The sequence below is a fragment of the Crotalus tigris genome, unplaced genomic scaffold, assembly GCF_016545835.1.
Source record: "Crotalus tigris isolate CLP2741 ecotype Arizona unplaced genomic scaffold, ASM1654583v1 scf7180000018260.1040479, whole genome shotgun sequence".
In the NCBI taxonomy this organism is placed as follows: domain Eukaryota; kingdom Metazoa; phylum Chordata; class Lepidosauria; order Squamata; family Viperidae; genus Crotalus; species Crotalus tigris.
Window position 1 is genome coordinate 290,841 of NW_024096909.1, and position 22,064 is coordinate 312,904.

At 38.3% G+C, this 22,064-nt stretch overlaps 1 protein-coding gene across 1 annotated transcript in view; it reads left to right on the plus strand.

Moving 5' to 3' along the window:
- The first annotated feature begins 1,788 nt into the window (after positions 1-1,788).
- PPP3R1 (protein phosphatase 3 regulatory subunit B, alpha) overlaps positions 1,789-22,064 on the plus strand; it is a 31,690-nt gene continuing 11,414 nt past the window's right edge. Inside the window, exon 1 of the mRNA XM_039349335.1 lies at positions 1,789-2,121. Within this exon, the coding sequence (XP_039205269.1) occupies positions 2,119-2,121 (3 nt within the window). The 5' untranslated portion in view covers positions 1,789-2,118. The remainder of the gene's footprint in view (positions 2,122-22,064) is intronic.

The window sequence follows — 22,064 nt, forward strand, 5'->3', positions numbered from 1 at the left end:
TTCTGAACCTTCTTTAGCTCCATTATACCTGCATACAATAATCCAGATGAGGTTTCACCACTGATTTATATAAGGATATTATGGTTGTGGCATCAATTTACACTTGTTCATGTTGAATGACATGTGCCATTTTAATACCCACTTCCCTACAGTTCTATGAACATCCTGGCCCCATGCCTGAGGGAAAGGCCAAGTCTTCATCACTTTCCTGAAGGCAAGAAGGTCATGACCATCTAAATCTCCACTGGGAAGCTGTTATACAAGGCAGATGCCATAACCGAAAAGCATGCTTCCAAGGCTCTATCAGGCAACACTGCTTCACTGAGAGGAATCAGAGCAAGCCCCCCCCCTGCCAGATTAGTAAAATAGACAGAAAACATCAAGCATAGGCAGTTCTAAGTGCTATGATGTGCTCAACATGGGACTACTCTTAAATACCATCTAGAAACTTTAGTTGATCCAGAAAGTAGTAGCATGGGTAGTTATAGGCACACCACAATACAGCTATTGAACATCTCTACTTTACAAGCTCTCCTGGCTTCCTATTAGCGTCTGGATGCAATTCAAAGCGCTGTTTGCCACCCACAAAGTCTTTAAAGAACAGTGCAAGACTCCAATCTCTAATTGTATCTGTCCATCCCATGGCATCTGAAAGAGTGGGCACACTTCAGGCCCTTTCCATGAATCAATACCATCTAATCGAGTCAGACAGTGTAGTGTGCCTTCTCCTTCTCTCTTCCTGCCCTTTGGAACAGTATACCCTTGGAAGCCTTCCATAAGACTATAAAAAATGTGGATGTTCCCTCCAAGCATCAGATTAAGATGTTGGATGACCTCATCCATTACATGCTTTAGGATTCAAATATGTTGGGGTTGGGTTTTTTTTTTTTTTTTTTTTGCCTTAGTTTACACCATATTATATTGTGTTTTTATGGTTTTGTATCATTTATTTTACTGTTTTTTTTTTAAAAAAAAACTGTTAGCCACCAACATTTTGCAAGTTGGACAGAAACAGACAACAATTTAATTGGCTGACCTCTAAATAAATAAGTAAAAGAAATACTTGATGGAATGGAGACCCTGGAGACAATTCAAGGAGAACTATCACCCTCAAATTAAATGGTCTAACTGCCACTGCGATGAGCACCCCCTTCCGAAGCCATCACGTATCACTCCTGCAATAACTGACGTTTTGCTTTTCGTGCAGGTTTTTTCAGGCTCCTAAAGGTTGGCCAAGAAGTCTTCTTGTTCTCCAAGTATATTTCATCGTACTAAAATGGAGAGAGGGATATTATACTAGCATCCTCCAAAGAGTCCCCCTGGATGCAGGAGTCCGGATTTAAGAGAAGCACGAAGTCGGCTGAAGTGTCTTTGAGCCGGTTACGGTATTACTGCGGCAGCAGACAGCTCGCCGCCCCCCTCCCCCAATCCTCCCGCCATTTGAGGAGCTGCAGCCTCCTTTGTCTCATCATGTTTTGTGTTGCTTCAGAAATGGGCTGCAGCGAAAGCAGGACTTCTCCGCATGGCTTCCTCCCAGGCAGCCTAATGGACACTAGGCTCGCCTGCAGCACCGCTTCCATTTTCTGCGCTGCCTAACTCCACCCCCGCCTTCTTTTCCCTCAGTCTTCTTCTCGCCCGTGTGACGTCACACGCACGTTCCCTCTCGCCCCTTCGGCGTATGTAAATGCAGTTTCCTGCTTTGGAGGTGGAATTGCCCGGATGTTGGGAGCACCTCCCCTTTGTTGTTGCTTGCTTCGTTCGCGTCTTCGCTCCTCCGTCTCGTCTCCGCCTCCTTCTCTTTTTCTCCCCCCTCCCCTTCCCCCTCCCCCTGCTCCAGGTTGCGGGTCAGCGCGAGCCACTGCAGCAGTGAAACCGTCGGGAACCGTCACGAGCCGCTCCGGCCTTGCACCAAATAACAGCCGAGCGCGAGCCCAGACGCAGACTGGGCTGAGGTAAAGCCGCCAGGAAGGCAGGCAGGCAGGAAAGCGAGGCAGGCGAGGAAGGAAACAGCCGTGCGCTGCGGTAGCAGCAGCAGCAGCACCAGTAGCGAGAGAAGAGGCGGCTGGTACTCGGCGGTGGATTTAGCTGCGGGCAAGCCCTCAACACCCTCCCGCCACCATGGTAAGGGGCCGCCGGGTCTCTCCGCGTCCATCTTCTTCAGGCCTTGGCGGAATATTAAAAGGGATGAGGACGAAGGCGGGTTTCTCTTTTATTAAAGAAAAGGGAGGTCCTCCCCCGCCTCGTCTTTTCCGCCTGCGGAAACGGCAGGCGCTGCTCTCCTCTCGTGCCAGGCCTTCACAGAGCGCCAAGACCCTCTGCGTCAGGGGTTTCCTCTCCTCCTCCTCTTCTCCCCGGCCTAACAGCCCCCTTTCCCATAGTTCCCCATTGGCGTAGTGACGTCCTTTTCGCCTGGTCCCCGCTCCCTTCGGAGGCGCTCGCCTTTCCCCGCAGCACCCCTCCCTCCCCCGGGACCTCATGCATTTTCTCTCCTCGCTAAGGCTTCCCCCGCCTTTCCGGTAGTTCCCTTCACCCATTGGTGACCTCTTCCCTGCAGTGCCCCACCCCAGCAAAGCAAATATGCTTAATGCTCCTTTTGCCCGCATGAAATGTCTGCTTTTCCCACCTGCATTCTTGAAAGCACACTTCTTTCTATTCTGAACTCCTCCTCAGCTCCGTATGAGGAAAAAAAAAAATCGTGCGAATTTCGCTTCGTCCCACGCAGCTCCTCTTGCGCATTCAAGTAGCTTCCTACTGCACCCTCCTGTATTTTTTTTTTTTTTACTTTGTACTCCTGCTACCTACTAAGAACTCTTTCTTCTACTTCCCCATGAGTTATTCTTATTCAGCTTTACCCAATTCTGTGTGCCTCAACAGTCTTGTACCTCTGTGGAGAAACTTCTGTCATGGGTGCATGCTAAGAATTGTTGGCTGCATTTAATCCATAAAACTACTTTGAATAGCTAAGAAGGGGCATTTCTTTGGGGAGTACCTTTTTAATTACCTTGACTGTAGTAAGAAGGTTGTTTCATAAGTTATTCAAGAGGGACAGTTTGTTGGGTCAAAAAGGAGCCTTCTAAAACCGCATTATAAAGTTTTATATTTATTATGGCATAAGCTTTCTTCTTGAGATGGACTAAAATGTACTTCATCAGATAGATAGAAATTGCAGCCTATGCACATCTTTGTGTGCAGTGAGCCATACTGAACATAGTTACACCATTTTTGTATATACATCACGCACCTATGTGTGTATGTGTATCTATGTATACACACACATAAAATGGGGGTGAGCTCTTTGGAAATTATAGATATTGGTCTAACTTTAGAGAGTATAATTTTCAAAGTAAATCCAGTGTTAAATAGAACTCAGAGATGTGTGCATAACATCTTGTTCAGTAGCTATTTAAACTGTTTATATCCATTCTAGATATCCCTGTGTTGTATAGTTATACCAAGTGGCTTATTCTGCCTAAAATTCCACACAGTATATGCTGTTTTGTTATTGTTACCTTATCGAACTTATTGTCCTGGGATTTCTCTCTCTCTCTCCCCCCCCCCCTTCTCTCCTGTTCTCAGTGTGTCCAGATTTCTTATCTCTTATTTCTGTTATCTCTTAGTATGCTTGTTTCTTTATTTGCTTTGTTTACTTTCTCAGGGTACCAGCAATCAAGTCACCCTAATCTTTCTTAAAATTTATATTCTTCTAGATGAAATAGATTTTCAGACCAAGTTATCTTTATAGTATAATTTCCACAACGGATTATTTTTCAATCCTAAATATGTCTTTGTTGTAGTTCAATCTTCAAACTTATTGTTCAAGTTTGAATGCAGCAATAAACAAACTTGTGGAAAATATACTAGGTAACATTCTGTGTATTGACTTGGATTATGTTGAATCTGAAATACAAAATTTGGAGCAACTAAGTTTGATTATAATATAGTGGATAAAAATGATAAAATAGAATACAATATCTTAACTGTAAGTCATGGCAATTAAACTGTACTGCTTGCTGCATATAAATGATACTGCTCCTGTAGTATTTTATTTTAACACTAGGGGTATTTCCTGTTTGCTGCTATTGCCAAGAATCAGTTCCTGTTTTCAAAACTCCTATGTTAGCTTAGTATGACTTTTTTTATTGTATCTTAGCTGTTTCATGTAGTATCTTTTAAAAAAATTCCTAAATCTTTTTTTTTTGCTTTCTTAAAATGGTGAAATTCCATTTATAAACCAACATTTTGAGGAATAATAATGAATATAAAGGTTGCAATGGTAGATGGGTTTGTTGTATATTAGAAATATATGTTGGAGAGTGTAGGTAAAGTGAAAAAAATGCAGACCTGTAAAATCAGAGTATGTCATTTTAGACATATTTGTCTATAAATGTCTCTTGAGAAAGCTCCTTATTGAAAAATATCTGAATTCTAAGATTTATCCCACATGCAGTAGAATTCCAGTTGCTTTGATTTTATTTTGACAGTGTCAGTCTACATAGGAGTTAAGAACCCAGGATAAAGTTTTTGATTGCCATGAATTTTTCTAGCAAACTTAGAAATAAGTTAACTTATTTATGTATTTATTAGGCTATTCAGAGCCATAAGCACATTCAGATTGTATGTATTTTACAGAATATTTGTTTCAACGGGATCTTAAAGCCATTTGCTATGCTATAGAAGCTAAAATAATAAGACTATGTCTGATTTACTTTGGCCATGTCATGCATACAAATTCATTAGAGAAGGCAATGAAGCTCGGAATGTTTAGTGGAACAAGAAGGGGCAAGCAAAGAACATGCTGGCTTGATAACATCAAATCTGATACAAAGTTGAACATCCAACAATTGAAAGAAGCTATGCTTGACAGGGTGGCATGAATAGCACTTGCCTATAAAGTCACCAACAGTCAGATAGGACTAAATCAGTGGTTCTCAACCTTTCTAATGCCGCGACCCCATAATACAGTTCCCCATGTTGTGGTGATCCCCAACCACTTATACATCACCGGGTGCCAGGGGCGTGGCCAAAGAAAAGGGGAAAAAAAATTGCAGACAGCCTTGTTTGGCGACCCCCGTGAAATGGTCGTTCGACCCCAAATGGGGTCCCGACCCACAGGTTGAGAACCACTGGACTAAATGGTTTAAACAACATATGGATTTATGACTTTGGTCCAGCACTATCTTCAGTAACTGCAAAAAGATCAAATTGTATTTTTCTCTATTTAGGTGTGTGGGCGTTATTTAGTTGTATATTTAGTGACTTTCTAGGCCATCTTTTTAAAAATCTCCCTCCCTCCCTCCCTCCCTCCCTCCCTCCCTCCCTCTCCCCCTCCCTCCCTCCCTCCCTCCCTCTGTGTTAAGTAAAAAAAATATGTTCATTTGCTGCACAATTAGATTTTTCAAAGTTTGTTTCTGTTGCCAGGACACCATATGTTCCTATCATTCATGCTACAGTATTTTGTATGTATCCAGATATTCTTCTCATGGAAAACACACATATTAGGATTACATTGTATGTAGCATAGCTAGAATGTTGCTTTCTAGATACTTTCTCTGATATAATTAATAGTAAGAAACTGATTCTTCATTCTCCATTGCCCTTGCTTTCTAGTTTAGAAAATTTGTACTTAAATTGTTTAAGGTGCCAGACACTTAGATGACACTTAAAAATCTGCATATTGACCAAAATTTCATCTGTAAATTAGAAAAGACAATCCACACATATGATCTGCCAATACATTACAACATCCTAGATTCTTGGGAAGAACTTGGTATGAATGAAGGCCAACGTCAGCTAAAGAACTGTGATTTCAGATTGTGTGTACAATAATAATGAACAAGGAACTACCGGTATTTGCATATTTCTGTAGGAGCTTTTTACCAGGAGTAGTGGGTGATTTGCAGCAAAAGTATTAACATTTGTACTTCTCTAAAAACTGTAATCTAAATTACATGTTTGATTTTATTAATAGATAACATATATATAGTATCATATAGCTAAACTTCAACTTTTGCCTCAGTGCAAAAATGTATATAAACTATATAAAAGCTGGAATTCACTGCTTTTTAGGCTTAACTCCCATCAATATTTTATATTTCAAAGGACTTTTTATGTTCTAACATCTTCCTTTTTCTGTACAACTGTAAGGATTTTCTATGTCTGTCTGTCTCTGTCTCTCCCCCCCCTCTCTGAAACTGATTATTTGCACCCTTTTCAGTTGTTATTCAAGCCTAGATATGTGAAAGAAATAACACTGGTTGTGCTTTTCAGTGATCTTTGAAGGGAGTAGGATGGGTTAGTGCACCTGTCCCTGCTCTGCTTGATCTCTCAACAGCTTTAATACTATAAACCATGGTATCCTTCTAGAATGGCTTGGGGGGGGGTTGGAAGTGGGGTGCATTTTGTTGCCTGGTTCACTCCCTTCCTCTGAGGCCGTTTTCATTCGTTAATTGGGAGTGAGAGGTTGGATCCTCTGTTCCTGCTATACAGGGTTCTGCAGATGTTAGTGCTTTCTCTTCTTCTGTTTAATTTCTACATGAAACCACTGAATAAGATGATAAGATATCATCAGTATCCTGATTATAGTTGTACATCTCTGCTTGTGGTGAGTTAAGCCATGTCATGATTGCCTTTTTGTGGTGCATGGACGGTGTTGAGGCCTAGATAGGGATGAACAGGCTAAAATTGAACCTTGGCAAGATGGAATGGCATTAAGTTCAGGGTTTCTTGGAGAATTAGCATAGTTGGTGTGGTTGTAGTAATTACCACCAGACAAATCTGGTGCGTAATATGGAGAATTGTCTGGACGTGTGACTCCTGTCAATATAGTCATGCGTGTCTTTGCCCAATTGCAAGGTATATTCTAGTTACACCCATTTCTGAACCAATGTGCTCTCTTCACAGTCACCTACCTGAGTCACCTACAATTTGGAGTATTTCCATGTAATCCATATGGGGTTGAAAGGTTATCTGGAAGCTCCAATTGGCTAAAATGCAGCAGACAGAATAGTTGAGATTTATTGATCTCTAAAAAAAAATATTTTGCGGAAGCTGCTTTGGTTACTGATCTGCTTCTTGGTGCAAGTCAAGATGGTGGTTATTATCTTTAAATTCCTAAATGACTTGGGGCCAGCTTATTTGAAAAACTGCTTCTCCTCAGTTATGTCTACTCAGCCAACCAAAGCAGGTAGGCAACATATGTTTTGGGTCTCATCTATTAGGGAGGTGCATCTTGTGGGACCAAAGAAGAGGGCCTTCTCTGTAGCAGTTTTTTCCTTTGGAATATCATTCTCCTGGAATTAAGATTAACTACCACCTTGTTACTTTTCCAAAGGCCCTGAAGATGTGGTTGTGTCAGCAGGCCTGGAGACCCCTGGTTGATTCAAAGCTGATCAAGTGGTTGGTGTGAGTGTTTGGTTACCATCACTGGGGCAGGTGGGAGGATTAAGGCATTTTACATTGTGATATTTTAATATTGTGAAATGCCAGGAGTTGCAATGTGTGAATTGGGGGGGGCATATAAATTTGTTTGATAAATAAATATAGCAATCTTTTCATTTGGTCATATCATATCCTTTGTATTGCCTCACTAGAGAAGTCATAGGCTGGCAGTTTTTCTTTAATGGATATAGTCTAGGTGAGGGATGTCAAACTGAAGGCCCACAGGCTAGATGCGTCATGCACAGGCCATGCCCACCCTGGCTTCACAAAGGCAAAAAAGTCACGATACATCACTTGACACAATCGAGTTTGACACCCGTGTTCTAGGTAGACTGAAAGTTACCTCTATTAATGAGAGATGTCAGCCTAGTTGGGTTAAAGAGAGGTTTAGGCAGTAATCCTTGTAATTCCTAGTTCTAGTATTAAAGCTGTGTTAAATACCCATCTAGAGGCTTGCACAATCAATCTTAACAGAACTTGAACTATACACTTGCAGTTAGATTACTGTAAGGCTTCAGTTGAATTCCATATAATAATCAACTATGAATTTTAGATCTTTTGTTAAAGGCCAGAATTTGGGAGAGGAGGGTTTAACATCTGTTTTTCTTTTTTCACAATATTGAGGAAAGAATCTGAAGAGTCATTCATTGCATTCCTGTCACAGATAAAATAACCATGTTGTCAGCATACAGGAAAACTGAAAGGGATCTGTTAAATAGTTTGGTGGGTGAAAATTGCCATTATTGATGTGTTGTGTGACAACTTACATAAAAATTGGATTAAGGATACAGCCTTCCTTTATTCCTTGTGTTGCTACTGTACAATTGAGTTGGTTGGCTACCCTTGGAATTCATCTAATAAAATTTCTAAATAATTGTTTTAAATATTGAAACTATGTCTAACATAGCTGGATTGAGAGAATATGTCATCAAGAAGGGTATAGTTGTTCAAGATGATGGCATCATTCCTTCCATCAAAGAGACACTTGAGAGAGTGGAGACTTACTCTAGCTCTCCTATGTTTTGGTTTTAGAGTATGGTCCCTTGGCAGCATATTGTACCAAAACATGGTAAATATTACTGACTTTGCAGTTCCAGCTAGTGATTGGGGGAGAGAAACAACCTGTTTATGAAGTGGAGGTATGGAGAGCATAGCTTATAATCATTGGTGATGGTTGTATTTTGTGGATATTTGGTGTTGGGAGTTTAGGGAAATCAGAGACCTAAGATGGAAGATTTTTTTTCCATGTGGGGTGGCCTTGATAGTGATAAAAAAATTGGAGATCAGAGGCTGAAGGTAGGGAAGTTTAGGATAGAAAGATAACCGGCTTGGAATAATAGTAGCTTGTGGTTTAAATGACAAGGGAAAACAGAGTTGGGGGTCTCTAAAGTTATTGCTTAGAGACCATGAAGGTACATTGATGGATAGAGAAAGGTATGATAGAGTTAATTGGGTTGGCAGTTTCTGCCTGAATATCTTGGGTTTGGGAGGTTGGATTCCTATGTGCCTTGGTCTCAGGTTACTGCTCTGGGTAGCACTCTTTTATGGGGTAGCAGTCTTTATGTAATAAAAACATTCTCACACATGACCTTATTTTAAATAAGAAAATAGACTTGGCATTCATTATTAAAACATGGTAGGACAAGGCAGCAATGTTGCTTTGTGTGAGAGATTGTAGGGATGTTGGGAAACTACTGGATGGAATGCTAGATATAAATAATCGAAATAAGAAAGAATTTAGTAGCTTACTTTAATGACAGCTCAACCTTGCCTGAAACAAGCCTGGGGAAAAAATTAAAAATATTGAAAGAAACTCTGTCTTAATGTAGTCACTAATAAATGACAGCTGGAAGAATCTTTCCAAGGTTCTCTACCTTATCCTAAACCCAGGGTAGGTAACCCTGGCTCTTTTATGACTCGTGGACTTCAACTCCCAGAATTCCTGAGCTTGGAGTCTGCAAGGGCAGATTCGGTTGAGAGAACTAGGGAGTTCTTTGTCAAGATGTGGAGAGAAGGAGAGAGTATGATATTCTGTGTCATTGACCATTGTGTCCTAAATTGCATGCAATGGTGGTAGATAGGTGGCACTATTTTACAATGGCTCTGCTTTTTCCTGAACTTTGAATAAGCCTGAGGGCTTGTTTTCTATCATGGTTTTTAATATCAATATTAATTTAGTATAAAATATTATCGTGAGGATGATACTAAATTATATATCTTTACCTTGGACCAAGCTAGAGATTGCTAAAAGTCCTCAAGCCAATTGAATCCTATGAAAAAAGAAAATATTGTTTTTTCAGAGACCAAATGGCACAAAGTCTGCTTCTTCACTCAAAACAGATTGCACCCACCTGGCAAAGGAGCATGTGACTTGAACTTATAGTCACTGCTTGGTCACTGGTCTTGGCTAATAAATCATTTGCTACTCCTTTTTTGGGTAGAATTATCTTATGTCATTAACTTATGCTGTTATCAATTTGAAAACTGATTACTGCAATGTATTTTATTTTGGACTGTCTTTCAAGGCTACATAAAAACAGATTGTTGGAGATTGTGGTGGGTTGCAGGTTGACAAATAAGAGCCAATTTAACCATGTGGCATTGGTTCTACAGATTGTGCACTGACTTCCGGGAATTTTCTGTGTACAATTCAAAATGATAACTTTAACTTATAAAACTCTGTGTGGATTATCTCTATCTTAAAAACTTAGACAGCTATTTTAAAGACTGCCTGCTTTGATCTGAATGCCTGTTCTGTGTATTTTGATGGAGGGCTATTTTTCTACCTGGGAAACATATGAGGAAGAAAACAAGGAGATCCTGGTGGTCTCTCCACAGGCCCAGATCACCCTCACTTTACTGAGCTTTAGCAGAGTAGTTAAGACTGTTTTATTGTATTGGGGTAACAGGTAAGAGTTTGTTTTACATAATGATACTGTATTATTTAAAAAATAAAAGACAGAAGGAAGCCAATTAGCTTCAAGTAGTCCATTAAGTAAATAAATTAAAAGAAAGTCTGGACAGTAGTAAATGTATAAGCTTTGTCCCTGAATGGCTGTAGTGGGTGAAATTCTTTGGTATCAGGTCCTACTTTCTTTAGTAAATCTTATCTTGGATTTCTTCTGGAAACTTCATTCCTACCTAGTGGTGGAATTAAACCTATGGGAGATTAGATCTTGTTTGGATGTTTTGCATGGAGGGAAGTGGATTTTAAATTACAAGAGCTTGTGTTGCTTTTTAAGTAGCTTTAATTTTGTTTTAATATGAATCTTAGCTCTATGGATTTTATGGAATGACTTTAGGATTTCTATATTGATTGTAGATTTTAGTCACTGAATCACTTAAAGTTAATTTGAAATTATCCATAGATAAGTACTGTAACACATTAATCCTTTTTGTTAAGTAAAGCTAACTGGGTAAGGAAGGAACTGGGTAAGGAACAGTAAGAATATCTGGATTTTTTTTGTAGTGCTAAATAACTCTCAGGAGAGAAATCTGATACTTAGTTTCTTAAATCCAGTTTAAGAATAATTAGACATTGCTTATCTTTACGCTCACGTGAAAATGTAGACATTTCAGGGTGGTTTTCCCAAAAACATAAAGTGATTAAATGAGTAGAAATATATTTGGGATGAGCAGAGATACTAACAAGAAGCAAGGATCTAAAGTTGTTAACCAGCTCTCCACTTCTTGTAGAAAGGGAAATCGTAGCAATTATTTAAAGGTTGTAACCAGTGTATGCTCCTACAGGAGGACCTTTTGCTTTTCATGTGTGAAATGTAAAAAATGTAAATGTCCTTCTGTCCTCATTGCAAATCTTTGATCCAATAACACTGGAAAATTCTGAGAATGGATTTAGGCAACATTTTGTTTTTCAAAGTACGTATTGTGTGTCACGCTTAAGGGGTTTTAAGACAACGGATGAGGTCTTCCTTGCAAATTCTTTGCAAGCAGCCTTATTAGATTGATGCAAAAATACAGAATGCTGAATATGTAACAGTATCACAGTCCAGAATGAAACCTGAATATTGTCCCCGAAGCATCCTAGGAATTTTTTATATAATGCATTTATTTGCCTTTCACATAATGAGTAATTCTGTCTTGAAGGGGACAAGCTTTTGATGGAAAATTCACTCTACACAAGATACTTGGAAGGAGGAAGAAAGAGAAGGGGTGAAAGTTATGGTTATTATCTCAGTGCAGCTGTATTGAGAGAGTCACCCAAAAAACTTAACCATGATTTTTAAAGTAGCTGATTTAAGGCAAGAACATCTTGTTTGTTTTCCCCCCTGATTTTGGTAAATGAAAGTAACTATAATGAAAATCAGATGTGCAAAAAAAAAAAAAGGTGAGCAAGTTTATCCTTACTATTAGATTCATGGGATGGGTGGTTATATAAATAATTCAAATAAATTAATATTAATATAATTTAATATTAAATGTTGATATAGCAAATAATAGAGGAAAAAGTATACAAATATATATCTTCAGCATTAATAATCTTGGTCATATTTTAAAAATATTAAAAGCCTTGGAAAACGCTTGAAATGGAATAATTCCAAAAAAAGGAACTTTCTGTTCAAAAAGTCTTCAGCTTCATACATATATATTATGTATGTATAATTTTGACAAGTACATATAAATCTTTTGCTGCAAACTAGGTATATATTTCTTTCCCATTGTTGCATTTTGTATGTTTTGATATATTCCAAATATAAAGAAAGTAGCTAGAAAATATATATGTATTTCTAGATCTGTAGAAATCACCCCACAGAGACAGCATTGTAGTAAATTATAGAAATAAGTTTCTCTCATCATGGCAAGAATCTAGTTTACCATAAATGTGATAAATGTTCTCTTCATTTTTGCTACCATTGTAATATAATTAAAACTCCATATTTAGTTCATAACAAATCTTATTTTTTTTTCAAAATTCTATTTGCCTCTGTAAGTCTAGGATTTGAGGCTTTGACTTCAATTAAATTAAGACCTTCCATTTGTTGTATGAATAACTAAAAAATAATTATTTCAAAATGATAATGTGGACAAGGCAGATATGGCTATTTCCATTATAAGTGTGTTTACTTTAAAAGGTCATTTTTAAAGCTCTGGAAAATTATGTAATATTTAACTTGCATGATCTCATAATTTAAATGGCACTGGACACTCTGATGAAGTAATATTTAAGAAAGCTCATGCCACAATAAATTATTAGATAGCACAATTCATATAAATTACTATATGAAAGCATAACATTTTATAAAGAGGAAAAAAGTGTAACATCTTTATTACATCTGCAGCAGCAACGCCAGGCAGGTCCAACACCAGTACCAGGCAGGTCCAGCAGCAGCAAGCAGCCGACCAATTCTTCAGTGAGTTAAATAAAATCAGAAGTAGTTTATTCCTCTTATTCTAATGACATAATCTATTGCATTTATCCTCTCAGCTGCTTTATGAAGAGGACTATTATTTGTATTTTAAAAATGAATAACTGAAGCTAATAAAATCTTCCACAATAAGTTGTGACAGCACTGGAACTTCAGACTAGATGTCCCAAATTCCAGCACACTTCATTAGAATATTAGCACAACATTTTAGGTGTATAGAACAAATGAATAGCAATAAATGTTATTAAAATAATATTACTATTTCTCATATGAAATCAGATAAGTATACAAATGAAGTAACAGTTATAAGCAAGCCCTTTATGCTAAGTATCGGAAAGTTTCATAACTCATTAATGTTTTCATCATTTTTTAAAAAAAACATTCATGCAAAAAAAAAAATATAGCCCAACCTACCAAAAACAGAACCATAAAGGACAAAGTAGGGAGTCAAATTCAAATAAACAACCGGTAAGAGAACACCTATCCGGTTTAGACCTGATGGATTATATCCCAGAGTTCTGAAGGAGCTGGCAGACGTGATCTCGGAACCATTGAACCATATCTTTCAAAGATCCTGGAGTGCCGGGGAACTACCAGAGGAAAAAACCTGATGTGGTTCCCATCTTCAAAAAAGGGAAAAAAATAAAACAGGTCCAGGAAAGTACTGACCAGTTAGCCTGACATTAATACTTGCGGAAGATCCTGGAAAAGATAAGCAAGAGATTTGCTAACACCTAGAAATAAGCAAAGTTATAACCAGAAGCCAACATTGGTTTGTCAAAAACAGATCATGCCAAACAACTCTTATTTCATTCTTTGACAAAGTGACTAAATTAGTGGACCAGAAAAATGCTGTAGACATAATGTACTTGGAGTTCACTAAGGCATTTTACAAGGTGAACCACAACCTTCTTAATAAACTAGAAAAATGTGGGGTAGACAGCAGCACTACTAGATGGATTTGTAACTGGCTGACAAACAGTACTCAATGTATAGTCCTTAATGAAACTACATCTACATGAGGAAAGTAAGTAGTGGGCTACCTCAAGGTTCCATTTTAGGTACAGTACTCTTCAATATCTTCATAAATGATCTAGATGAGGGATTAGAAGGGGAACTCATCAAATCTGCAGACAACACTAAACTGGCAGGAATAGCCAACACCCCAGAAGATAGGCTTAAGATCCAGATGGATCTCCACAGAATCAAACACTGGGCCTTATCTAACAAACTGAAATTCAATGGAGAGAAAATTAAGGTCCTACACTTAGGCAAGAAAAATCAAATGTACAGGTACAGATTAGGTGAAACCTGGCTCAATAGCAGCAACTATGAAAGGGATCTTGCAGTCCTAATGGACATTCACTTAAATATGAGCCAGCAGTGTGTGGCAGCAGCCAAGAAAGTCAATGCACTCCTAGGCTCGATTAACAGAATGATAGAATCAAGATCACATGAAGTATTAGTACCGCTTTATAAAGCCTTAGTAAGACTACACTTGGAATACTGATCCAGTTTTGGTCATCACAATATAAAAAAAGATGTAGAGACCTTGGAAAAAGTTCAGAAAAGAGCAACAAAGATGATTAGGGACCTGGAGACTAAAATATGAAGAACAGTTACAGGAATTAGGTATGTCTACTCTAGTGAAAAGAAGGATTAGGGGTGACAGAATAGCAGTGTTCCAGTATTTGAAGGGTTTGCCACAAATAAGGGGTCAGTCTATTTTCCAAAGTACCAGAAGGCAAGACAAGAAACAATGGATGGAAACTAATCAAGGAGAGAAACAACCTAGAACTAAGGAGAAACTTCCTAAAAGAATAATTAACCATTGGAATGGCTTGCCTTCAGAAGTTGTGGGGAAATTTTTAAGAAGAGACTGGACAGCTTGAGCAGGGCCTTGGGCTAGAAGATCTCCAAGTTCCCTTCCCATTATTCTGTTATTCATATAGGTAAAATATTTAATTGAATAACACAGATGCAAATATATTGGTTCCCTCTACCCTCCATCAATCAATAATTGTTCATTTTTGCTGATGATAGCTATTGATGCATGATGATTGACTTTTTTAAAAGAAGCATAGCTAACCTAATCAATTATCAGAGCAACTGTCTTGGCACAAATAGCATGAAATAAAAAGTTGATATTTGAAAATTGCCGAAACAGGTAATTAGGACTAGGAACTCCATCATTGAGCAACATGTGACTGTGCTGTCTTACAATGGCTGACCCAGTTGCCATTGTTAGACAAATCCTGTTCAGCCAGAGTGTCCCATTGACTTGCCTGTCAAAAGCCTGTAGTGGAGGTTTGAAATATTGATCACGTGACTGTAGCATGTTGTGGAATAATTGCAAGCCAAGCACCCAAATCATGATCATGTGACAATGAGAATGCTGCAATGGCTGCAAGTAGGGGAAACTATAAATACCCCTTGTTGAGCACCATTAAAACTTTGAATGGTTACTGTATAAGTGGGCATCAAAGCGAGAACTGCTTCTTACCTTTTGCCACCTGAATGTACGAGAGTGATTAATCGCTTGGGTTAATGTAAAAGTTAGTTACCCAATTGAAGTGTTTGAAGCTTATTATTTGAAAATAACACTTTATAATAAAATTACTTTATGTAAATATTCAGCTGTATATAATTTCATGTTGGTCAAACCAAGCTGAATACAAGACTAACATCTGATGAATTTAGGTTGTCTTTATAGTAGATTGGAATCAAGTGATAGTCTCCATAACACCTTTCTGGTATTGGGAAGCTTCTAATTTATTAGAAATATTTAACTAGCTAAATGAAAGTGGCGACTCTAGTCATTTCCGTTCTCCCTTGGCAGAATATGCCTTTTAAACTTCTAAAATCTATTCTGGATATTCAGGAGATCGTAGGAAAATTGATCCTGGGGTTTGCCAGAAGTAGGAAAATTACCAAAGGCAGTGTCATATCCTCCCCCCCCCCCACCTCCATCTCTAATATGGTAGAAATGTTCTGATTAGAATTTATATGGAGACTCAGTTCTGCCATTGAATAAAGACCCAGGGCAGAATTAACCCATTTATGTGATGGTCAACAAAATAACAAAAATATAAAGAGGTCCCTGTTCTGAATATTTTACAGTGCTTTCTTTTGAACAGTGAGATAACAGTAAGACAACATGAGAAAATGTATTTAAGTGATTTCTCTTTTCTCACTATCTGCCTGCCAGACTTCCTTGTGGTAATGACTGTTTGAGCAATATTTTCAAACTTATTGATTGTAGTAAAGTTATCAATAGTACAAAATCGTCCAAAATACTGAATATGCATGATACAGATATAGTGCTTCAAATAGTTGTGATTTATTTGATATTTACAAATAATTTATATGCATTGTGTTGAATAAGAATAAGGGACTTTTGAAAAAAGCTGCCAGTAAAGAGCAAATTCCAAAGCCATGCATTTGCTTTACGAAATGTTTGCTATGAATATCAATAGAAAACATTAAAAAAATAAGAATTTCAAATTCTGTTGGAGCTCCCAGTTATACTTGGCATATGCCAGTTACATTATATTTATAAATATGTAATCTCTGTATAGCTTTGCTGGCTGAGGAATTCTGGGAGTTGAAGTCCACAAGTCTTAAAGTTGCCAAGGTTGAGAACCCCTGGTGTATAGTATGTCTTCTCTGAAATATAGTAAAATTGTTATTATAACTCTGCAGTGCAGAGTTAGTTAATAGCTGTAAGTTGACCTGATTTAGTCTGTAATCCTAAATCTTGAAATCTCCTTTGCCTTCATTTATTATCTCTGATGTATACTTTTATAAACATGCAGTCCAAGGGGTATTAATCTTCATTTAAATTTGTTATATTGAATATCACCTATTAGACTATATTGATGAAAATAATAATGTTATTATTGAAGCTCAAACATTTATTTTATTAGAATATAGCAGAAAATAATCTTTTGTTGTAAAAGAAATATTTTTAATCTTTTTTTCTGAAAGACTTGATGCTAAGTCATTGTAAAATAAAAATATCCAAATATTTAAATGTAATTTAAAGAAAAAATCAGCTTTAAATATTTTGAAATATGTGGAACGCTTTGGAGATGATGCAGATGCTCTAATAATATTTATTTATTTATTTATTTATGAGACTTATATAGCGCTTTAAGTGCAAGCACTCTCTAAGCGGTGTACACCAGTAAGCAATGTATATATATATTTACATTGCCCCCAACAATCTGGGTCCTCATTTTACTTACCCCGGAAGGATGGAAGGCTGAGTCAACCTTGAGCCGGTGAGATTTGAACCGCTGACCTGCTGAACACAGTCAGCTAAAGTGGCCTGCAGTACTGCACTCTAACTGCTGCGCCACCTCGGCTCATATATAGCATAGGGGTGGCGAACCTATGGCACGTGTGCCAGAGGTGGCACTCAGAGCCCTCTCTGTGGGCACATGCATTGTCGCCCCAGCCCCACCTCCCCCCGCGGCCCCCTCCTGACCAGCAGGCCCCCGGAGGAGATTCGCCCCCGAGCGTGGCCTGCGCGGAGCAGTGCAGCCAAGGACATGGCAGCCGGGCAGAGGGGACAAGACTCCACCCTCACGCCCTGTCAGGCACAGTTGATGCTGTAGTGTGCGGGTGGAGGGCCTGGGTACCATGGTGCTGCTGGGCTGCCTGTGCGATTTGCGGTGGGCCGTGGAGGCGGTGGGTGGCCGGGGGGGCGGCGAGTTTTTGGGCACTTGGTCTCTAAAAGGTTCGCCATCAGTGATATAGCAGAATATAGCAGCCAGACTGCTGGTTGATCAACCTTGCCTTTGCAGAGTACAGTCTCGGGTACAGATCAGCTTATGACCACAGTTGGGACCAGAATCTCAGTTGTAGAACAAAGCAGTCATTAAGTGAAATGCCCACAAGACTGTTTCACTCTCCCAGTTGTGGTTCTCAAGCAGATGGAGCAAAGAAACACCTGCTGAAGGAGGGGAGGTAGCTCTTCTCTATGTGCAAAAAGGAACTCCTGTATTGGAGAAATGAAGCGGGGATATAAAATATAAGAGCCCAATAAAAGATTCTTCCCCCATGCATGGAGGGGAGGAGAAATCCTTCAGCAGGTGGCAGAAGCTAGCAATCTTCCCTGCCAGCATCCCTGTTGACTGTGGGAAAGCTGGCAAAGAAGATTGCCAATGGCGATCACATAATCATGAGGTGCTTGGCAACAGTCATCTAATCATGATAATAATAAAGTATCAGTATGAATATATGCCCAAGTATCAGTTGGAAAGCATGCAGATATGAGTAGATAAATAGGTACCACTTTGAAAGGAAGGTAACAGAGTTCCATGCACTTTGGCATAGACATGCTGGCCACATGATCATCTTTGGACAATGCTGGCTCCCTAGGCTAAGATATGGAGATGAGTACATATCTTAGAGTTGGATATGATTGGACAGAGGAAACCTTTACCTTTATCAATATGGAGAAATGCTTTTATGTTGGTAGGATTCTTAATATTTGGAAGCAATTCTTCCCCTTTCAGATTTCATTATATGTGTGATAATGTGTTAAAATACAGGTCAAAGTAGCACTGATAAGGCTTTAGTTGGAGTTACATTGAACTTTTTATAGCTGCATTGTAATACTGGACAGTAACTTTTAAATATAATGCGTGAACAAAAATGCTATAACTTGTGTTAGTTTAGTCCATTGTTTCTCAGACATATGCATGTTTTTCTCAGAAAAAATAGGGCTCCCCTTTCTAGTTGAGAACTGTATTATTTGATAGAATTATTTAAAATATTAAGGATTGAGAATCTGAGAATTATTTATTTAGTGCATCCTAGGTAGTATAGTTTTATCAATGCACATGACTCCATTGCCAACTTGTTCTGGTAGATTTCCAGTAAAAAGAGTTGTTGTTGTTGCTAGTTGCGAAGTCATGTCCGACCCATCGCGACCCCATGGACAACGTTCCTCCGGGCCTTCTTGTCCTCTACCAATTCCTTTCCTGTTATGGAGATACTGCAAAAGAAACACTTTTGCTGTAGTCTTGGCTGTTAATTAACATAATAGTTCAACAGGTAGTCCTTTACTTACAACTGTTCATTTAGTGACCATCTGAAGTTGTAATGACTTATGATTGTTTTTCACACTTACGACCACTGCAGCATCCCCATGGTCACATGATCAAAGTTTGAAAGTTTGGCAACTGGTTCATATATTTATGACAGTTGCAGTATCCTATGGTCATGTGATGATCATCTGTCAACCAAAGTCAATGGGGAGGCCAAATTCATTTTATAACTGTATTACGAACTTAACAACTGTGGTGATTCACTTAACAATTATGGCAAGAAATGTCATAAAATGGGATAAAACTCATTTAACAAATGTTTCACTTAGCAACAGAAATTTTGGGCTCAGTTGTGGTCATAAGTCAATGACTACCTGTATCAGGAAAATGGATGAATTATTTATTATTTTAGTTGGTTGATCAGGACATGTGTCTTTTAAAATATTATTTTGGACTCTACTGAATCGACTTTTACAGAATTCCTATATGGCATGATTAGTGCCAAGGGCTGATAATGCAATTTTCACCAGCAACATCTGGATGGGCTGTAATCTGAACTAGAACTTGATTATTTAATGCAGTGGTTCTCAACCTGTGGGTCGCAACCCCATTTGGGGTCGAACGACCATTTCACGGGGGTCACCAAACAACGCAGTCCGCCATTTTTTCCCCTTTTCCTTAGCTGTGCTACTCCCTTTTATTCTATTGGCTTTTGAAAGCCAATAGAATAGACTCTCTTGAATAGAGTCTAATTCTATTGGCTTTCAAAAGCCAATAGGAATTGTCCAGGCTGTCTCTGCCCTGCTGAGCCTGCCAAAAGTCCCATTCTGCAAACGGTGCTGCAAGTTGTCTGCAGCGAAGGCGAGCTGTCTGGAAGTTTCCACTCCTCCCTGCTGAGCAACTACTAAAAATGTAAGTAAAAGAGGGCCAGGGGTGGGAGGTGGGAGGCTGGCGGGTGCAGGGAGGGTTGCTGGCGTGCGTGGGGCCCGGCAGGTGCCTTACCTCCCTTGGGTTGGGCCAGCTGGTGGTCCAGCCGTTGGTCGCCCTTGCCAGCTACGCCTCAGCCAGCGCAGGGGGCGGCACCACGCATGCGTGGCGCTCCTGGGCAGGGAAAATCCTCGACTTAACGACTGGTTGGGTAGTCCTCGACTTACGACCGGTTGGGGGGTCGCAGCATTAAAAAGGTTGAGAACCACTGATTTAATGGCAAAGAATGTTAGCATTTGTTTTAAAGTACAATTTACAATGTTTCATGACAAAAATGAAGGCTGTAATAAGTCTATCAGCAGCACCAGTTTTAAAATTCAAAATTTGAACTTGGGCAATCCCTTTATTAGGGCAAAGAAAATTGGAAAAAGAATATGCAAGTTTCTTAATTTTTCATTGAACAAAAGTTAAAAAGTGGGGAAGGATGAAAAAAGCTTTGAAGAAGTCGCTTTTATGTTTAAAAGTTAAGAAATACATCTGTTTTTGATGATAGTATAAAAGCTTAATTGTGGTGTTGGTTTTCTAATAAGGAAAATGTTTTCCAAACATCCATGGTTAATTAGACAAATTGGTTTTGATCCTGATGATTTCATATTATATGTTTTGATATTAAATAAAATTACAAAACCGTCCAATTTTTAAATGAAAATCTGAAAAACATCAAGACAAATACTTGCTTATTAAACAACAAAAAGGTATATTTTAATTTAAAAGGTTGATTCAGTAGAATCTTCCTTATGGTTTCTGAAATCATTAAACCTCAGTCTCCCTTTGGAGGGATTTAAATCAATTTGATTTTAATCAGACCTGTCTTGAGTAAAAGTAATCCATTTTTGGGGGGAATGATTCTAAAATTATGACTAATGGTAGCTACAATGTCTTCTATACTGTCTGTTCCAGTAGTTACTAATCATAATTAATAAGCAGAATTTACTATAAGTAGCAAAGGAATTTGTAGTTTCCACAGATTTATTTTCTGCATTTTAATTGTACTTCAATAGTCAACATGAAACATACCCAATATGAAAAAAATGAAATTAATTCCAATTATCATACTGGACATTACAAGAATATTTAAAATTTATGTCTAGCATCCTTTTGTTATTATCTTATGTCTAGCATCCTTTTGTTATTATCCTTTAGGCCTTTTATCCCTTCATTTTTTCACTGCAAGTAATTATTCCAAGTCTCGGAGAAAAGTTTCAAAAAAAAATATTTTTAAAATTTTATTTGTATCCTGACTTTTATTACTTTTACAAATAAGGCGGTGAACATATCCAACACATCTTCCTCCTCCTCCTTCCCCAGAACAAGTTAAAATCATGCATATTTCACACAGCTGTAGATTAAATAATTATTTTCATACTTCCTCAAAGCATGTTTTTCATATATTTAAATTACTGTTTCCTTGAGGCTGTTAACTTTGTTATTGTTTTTGACATTGTAGATCTTTTGGGTTGTGTGCCATTTGTGCTCTTTTCTGGGTAGGGAGGTCCTTCTTGCTGTCACTCAAGCCCTTGTGACTACTAGACATGTTCTATATGGGGCTGCCCTTAAAAAGCATTTGGAAACTTCAACTGGTACAGAGCACCTGTATGGGTAGTAAATGACACAGTTAATCCATACATCTGTAAGCTGCATTGGTTGCCAGTGTGCTTCTGAGTGCAATTAAAAATACTGGTTGTCACCTTTAGAGCCCTTCATGGTATTGAGATTGGATTACCTGAGGAACCCCATATACATACTTTTTTTTTTTAAGCTGGAAGGATGCAGCTTCATAAGGAATGTTGCCTCATTCCACAACAGTGCTCCATTCTGGGTTAGCAGTATTTTTCAATTCTGCAATACTCTTGGATAGAGCTAGAAATCCTTCGAACCACATGTATCAGTAAAAATTAATTTAATTTTATTTTGCTTGTTCACCAATTTCAGGCAGCACTTTGTTGGACAAAGTGGGTTTTTTTATGGAATTTCTCTTTTTCACAATAGACAATGGACTTTTCATTATTTTCAAACTGTTAATATGTTTACCCATTTCTTTGATCTCATACTTGTGAAGTAGTTCTTAGGATACATTATTTAAGAATGTTTGGCCTCAGTTCTTAAATAAGCAAGTAATTGTTTAATTTGGGGTGAAAGCAATGCATTACATTGTTAATTGTGACATTTGTCTTTAAAATGTATCAGTAGTTTAAAT